Here is a 6605-nt window from a genome sequence, read left to right on the forward strand (position 1 = left end):
TATATATATATATCAGTGAAGGCTAGATACGATTTTATTGTTGCTTTTGTTTGTAAATGCATTTATCATGTGTACAATTTAAATTGTTGAGAATTTGTTAAGATTATTACTAGACACACTCATGATTTGAGTTTTAGGCATACCTTTTCCCGAACCAATGCATTTAAATGTTCTGCTTTCAATTACTTTCCCATTTTATGGGGAAAAGTTTCCACTAGAAATACTTGATGCAGCTCTTTTTAACATTAATTTATTTATCAGAATGCTATAAAAACATTTCAACAACTTGTAAACAAAATCTAGGGCATGTCTATTTCAATTGGTTTCCAATAAAATAGAGCATATAAATACCATTATATTTAACAGGTTGGCAAAATCTCTTTCATAAAACAACAACATTGATCCTTGTCAGTTGATTGGTGGATTTAATATCATATGACAACGGGTATTTACACCATTTATAAATGGCAAACTAAGTAATTCCCCCAACCCCTCCCATCAATTCTGCATGTAGTTTAGATCCATTTCCATTCATTTTGTGAATCTAAAGCTTCCAGCAAATATTATGTATTCATTGGTTGATGGACTGTTCCATTTAGAAAAATGATAAACCTAACTTTGGTTTCAAAATATATGAAAGGACAAGAATCTATTGTAATTGGGTTATATAAAAAGAATAATACATTTATTCTTGGAATGGAAAGAATCTTCTCGGAATTGAAAGAATCTTCTCATTTATTGAAAAGTGGATTGTGCTATTCAATTAAGATCTGGCTTATTGAATGGAACAGTCCATTTTTCATATTCTCCCCATTGCACTCAGGAACCAAATTTTTATATTATTCATAGGATATGCCGAATGCTACCATACCAATCCCTTCACTTATCAATGAAATGCACTGAATTAATAACATTACATTTACAATACACATAGGAATGGTGTAAAATGTTTATCTCTTCATACATTTTCTGCAAACACAAAATCAATTCTAAAAAGAAAATTCAATTCAATCGCTTTAAAACTTTATTTGAGCTAATAGACATTAGTAAATAAATGTAGATTTTCTTTCTCTTATCTTGTATCTTACCGATAGAAACAAAACAATAAGTAAATAATTAAAATAATATATTCATAATGGATATAATATAATTATTTGAATATAATTATGCAGAACATAAACCTATTCACACCACAAATAAATCAAAGAAACATGTGATGCAACAGTTAAAGTGAAAGAGGGGTTTACAGTGTAGTCATACCTATACTCTTTTATGAAAACAATAGACTGGATGATCTTAAAACTAACAAAAAAAAAATCATAACTCTTTTAGGGGAAAGAAGAGGTCACAGAAGTATGTTTTCTAAAATCATGAAAATCATAATAAAGTATTGGATAACATTTCATTAATTTACAAATATTTACTAGTTAAAATTGTTTCAATTGATAAACATTATTAATTCATATATCCGTAATAGCTTGCACATATAAGCTAAGTATCAATCTTAGGATGTTGAATCATATCACATAATTCTGAGGATAAACAATAGCATACAGATACAAACGCTTTTATAATAATATTTATAATATAATATAATATAATAATAATAATAATAATAATAATAATAATAATAATATTTATTCGGCAAAGTAAAGAGTATACATACAATATTCTTGCCAGGAGTAAGTAATAGGCATAAGCCCAAACAGTAAACTGCTCTTACTCCATCATCAAAAACAAATACAATGACAATAAAATATAAATATATACAAAAAAGTAAAAGTAAATTTAAAATAAATTGATTTAACTATTAAAAAAAATGAAAAACAGAGATAATTAATAGTTATTATTATTAATATTTTGAGATCAAGTGTTTTGTGAGCTGGGCTTTAAAGTCCGAAATGGATGTACATTGTTTAATTTCATTAGGAAGTTGTTCCCATAATCTAGGAAACATAACAAAGATGAATTTAAAAATGTATTAGTCTTGGCTTTCCAATGTATTAATCGCCCTTCACACCTTTCACTTGATCTCACAAGATTATTTATCGACAATGGACATTGGCCAACCTAAACCGACCTAATAGAATTTAATTTCAGGCGGTCTTTTAACATTAATAAAAAAAAACATTAATTTATCTGATTAAATGATCTAAAAATGAAACGGAAATGTTAAAATCAACTACGGTAGACTAATCAAAATCATTTTGTTTAAGCAGGCTAAAAAAAAAAACAATTTATTATTATTACTGATGTTGATAACAATTAATATTCTTGAGGCTGGAAGGGAAGCACCACATTTACATGCCAAATTTTTTTTTTTTTTTATAGAACCATAATTTAAATATAGCGCCTTTCACAATCCGCAGATATTTACAAGTAATTGTAAAAGGCGTTGGCATCATTATTTATCCGGTCACTGGATACTGAATTGGCAGATCCGTACATTTTGCAACTTTCTCTGCTCCCTCGGGAGTGTCCCTGGTCATTGCTGCTTGAATGCGCACAACCCATACATTCAATGCCATACCATTCTACCAGGTACCCATTTATACTCCTGGGTGGAGAAAGGCAAACGTAAGTGAAATGCAATTGCCCAAGGACGCAAGCAATGCGACGAGCGTCGGTCTCGAACTCCTAATCTCACAATGGTGGATCCAAGGGTAGGGCATGGGAGAGATGAAGACAAGGGAGAAGAAAAGAAAAAAAAAGGGCGCTTGGTACACTTGATCTCACAAGATTATTAAACGACAATGGACATTGGCCAACCTAAACCAACCTAATAGAATTTAATTTCAGGCGGTCTTTTAACATTAATAAAAAAAAAACATTAATTTATTTGATTAAATGATCTAAAAATGAAACGGAAATGTTAAAATCAACTACGGTAGACTAATCAAAATCATTTTGTTTAAACAGGTTAAAAAAAACAACAATTTATTATTATTACTGATGTTGATAACAATTAATATTCTGGAGGCTGGAAGGGAAGCACCACATTTACATGCCAAAAATATTTTTTTTTTTATAGAACCATAATTTAAATATAGCGCCTTTCACAATCCGCAGATATTTACAAGTAATTGTAAAAGGCGTTGGCATCATTATTTATCCGGTCACTGGATACTGAATTGGCAGATCCGTACATTTTGCAACTTTCTCTGCTCCCTCGGGAGTGTCCCTGGTCATTGCTGCTTGAATGCGCACAACCCATACATTCAATGCCATACCATTCTACCAGGTACCCATTTATACTCCTGGGTGGAGAAAGGCAAACGTAAGTGAAATGCAATTGCCCAAGGACGCAAGCAATGCGACGAGCGTCGGTCTCGAACTCCTAATCTCACAATGGTGGATCCAAGGGTAGGGCATGGGAGAGATGAAGACAAGGGAGAAGAAAAGAAAAAAAAAGGGCGCTTGGTACTCCAAAACAAGCTATATTTTAAATTTACATACCATGTACCACTGTCTAGAAAAACACTGATTTATAAATACAGAAAGTAATCTTGTTTTTATGCACATCACAAAGGAATTAAAAAGATTTGGCAGACTATTCATGTTGAGATCAAACAATTTTTTTTTTTATTAATTATGGTAATTAATTGTAGTAATCATAAATGGCTATCAACTCATGTTAAGTTAATTTGATTTAAAGAGAATAAGAAGTATCATAATCATAGATTCAATTAAAACATTGAATGGCTCATTTGAATATATATAATGGCATAAAACATAGGGAACAATAAAATATCCAATTAAAACATTGAACAGCTAATTTAAAAGGTTTAAATATGTTAAAAACTTGTAATCATATAGGTAAAAAATAAAGAAATAAAACAAGGAAGTTGATTTCACTTATTTGTGAAAAAATTCTGGATTTTACGGGATTTATATCCAAATACTTAAGTTTAAAGTGGGCACCTCAATAAAGAAGTCACAACTAAATTTCAAATAGAGATTGTAATGCAATAATATAATAAATATCGATAAATATAAATCATTACGACAATATTTTGCTAGCAGTGCAATTTTATTCCCTGAATTCGACCTCAAGATAGCTTCCACTCATGGGCTAACGGTACACTGTGGGTGATCAGTCAAGCGCGTAACGGCTTTGAAACAGTTCATTTGTAATCTAGGGGGTTCTACAACTACAAATTAAACGCCGTAACATTTTCATATGGACTTTCAATTTTTATTCTAAACAACATACATAATTATCTAAATACCATTCACAGTTTTATTTTTACCCTCAAAAGAAGACATATTCTACCCTGCTTTACAGTCTTCACCACTCACATGTACGTAGTCATGTACACATAAGAAAATGGAATCGACCATCTCAAACCAGTGAACCGCTCGAAAAAATGGGGTGTTTTACAAAAACTGACATTTATATACTGCTGGTACTAAAATCTATACGTTTTTACTGCATATGATTTACATTATTTGAATCTCTATCCTTTTCTTTTGCCAATGATCATAATTTTAGTGTTTAAAAATAAGGATAATTTAGTCATTTTATCTGTTTTTCCAGAGTATATTTCAAGCTCTGCATCCACGTGAGCGTCAGACTGCCATATGCTTGTAATGCTTAAGCATATGGTGAGGAGTTTTGGATGATTTTCATAACTCTGATTGGTTCGATAAAACTGCTCAACCGATCAATTTTATATTTAGAATACATTTAGAAGACAAAAAGGGCTTTCAAATGGACTTTTCCCAAAAGAAATCGGCCCATAACTTTCGACTGTAGAGGGATTTATGTTAAAGACAGCTGGGATATTTCGTCAGTTTTCACTGTTTTTACGCTGAAAAAATACACGAGTGGGTTTGATAAAAATCAAAAGTCCGATAAAGGTGTTAACATTACACATATAAATTTTTAATTGTTGTAATGATCAAATCAACAAATTTACGATTTACTTTTACAATGTTTGGTCTGCACTAATTTCAAATGGTGCGACCAGTTTTCCGAAAAAACAGAGGGCACGGCCATGGGATCGCCTTTATCCCCAGTCATTGCCAACATCTTCCTCGAAGAGTTTGAACAACTAGCGCTTCTTTCAGCCACCAAACAACCAAAACTCTGGCTCCGATACGTCGATGATACTTTCATCATTTGGCAACACAGTAAGGTGTACCTAGATGGTTTTCCAGATCACCTGAATTCACAGCACAAATCAATCATGTGTACCATGGAGGAGGAACACAATCGCTCTTTACCCTTTCTTGATGTTTTGGTAACCAGACAGGACGCAGGGACTTTGTCACATGCAGTCTATCGCAAACCAACACACACCGACAGATATCTAAACAAACGCTCGTTTCACCATCCGTCCACCAAGAAGGGAGTTTGTAACGCAATCATCAAAAGAGCACATTGCATCAGCGACCACAACTCCACCCAGAAAGAAGTGCAACTTGTTGAGGCAGCCCTATTTTCCACTATTTGACAGGATACCGCGATTTAGTGACTTTTTGTTGAATGAACTCGCATACGTTTCGTAAGAGACGTAACACAAGGCAACGCAAGCATGATCATTCAAACATAAAGCCTGGTTTCCTGTCGACGTAAAGTTCAGAATTCCTTACGATTCATACGATTCTTACAATTCTTACGACTGTTACGAGAAGTTGGACAAAAACAGCCGCGTCTTGATCGTGCTGGGCCGCAGACAAAATAAGCCGGTTACGATTCTTACGATAAGTTGAATTTTTCAAGCTCGAACGGCAAAGACTCTTCTAACGTCGTCACATGCATGTTACGTCAAGTTGAATTTTTCTTTGCGACTGCGATATGTTAACATTTCTCACTTCCTGTCTGGTATCCTCATTAAAATTACCTGGCGAGATTCGAGGACAATTTTCACCGTTGGATATAAACAATGGTCTAGTCCTGTAGTACAGAATAAGGGCCTACAAATCTTGATTTGCTAACTTTCTCGTTATCAATTTTAGGGTTTCGTTCTCAAAATGTCAATTTGGCCTATATTGTACTTTGTTTATTTCATTTCACCTTATTATATTATGTTTTGAACTGACAGATCTTATCTCCAGATATACAGTTATACAGAAAACATGATTTAAATGTTAAAATTCGGGTTGTATAATATAAACATGAATTAAAATTAAGAATGAAATACACTTGAAAAAAATTGTTTTTTGAAATTAACAGAAAATATTCCAACTAGCAATAGGCCTATATATTTTATATTTTATTTATTTATTTAGGCCCTATATAATAATGTTTTATACATAATTTTTATATTATAGGCCTATAAGTTTTTTTGTATAATAAATGTAATTTATTAAATCTAATTGCGCCGTCGGGTGGTGGGGAGGGGGGTGAGACAGAGGGATTAATCCCCCATCGGTCTGGTAATTTCCCCATCGGTCTTGTCAAGCCCCCTCCCCACCCATCAGCCAAAGGTCGTCGGGCAGTCGGACCAAAAAAAAAATAAATAAAAAATAGGCCTAGTTTTCCTTTCCCAGCCAATCAAGAAGTCAAGCAATTCCTCCCATACCCCGGATCCGGCCTTCGGCCCTCGGATAACGATGCGCGCTATAGTTACACCCATAAATACTTAGCCCCCCAACCCCCC

At 33.2% G+C, this 6605-nt stretch overlaps 1 protein-coding gene across 1 annotated transcript; it reads left to right on the forward strand.

Annotated features, from left to right (window-relative positions):
- Positions 1-4997: 4997 nt before the first annotated feature.
- On the forward strand, positions 4998-5456 carry LOC117118036. The gene has a single exon (XM_033262521.1). The coding sequence runs from the start codon at positions 4998-5000 to the stop codon at positions 5454-5456; it is 459 nt and encodes a 152-aa protein (XP_033118412.1).
- The last annotated feature ends 1149 nt before the right edge of the window (positions 5457-6605 follow it).

Source organism: Anneissia japonica, unplaced genomic scaffold, assembly GCF_011630105.1.
Source record: "Anneissia japonica isolate Jap-2015-1 unplaced genomic scaffold, ASM1163010v1 scaffold287844_len763494_cov143, whole genome shotgun sequence".
Lineage (NCBI taxonomy): Eukaryota > Metazoa > Echinodermata > Crinoidea > Comatulida > Comatulidae > Anneissia > Anneissia japonica.

What these genes read in the sequence shown, in the direction of transcription:
- LOC117118036 (XM_033262521.1), top strand. Translation starts at nt 4,998, where the DNA reads ATGGGATCGCCTTTATCCCCAGTCATTGCCAACATCTTCCTCGAAGAG.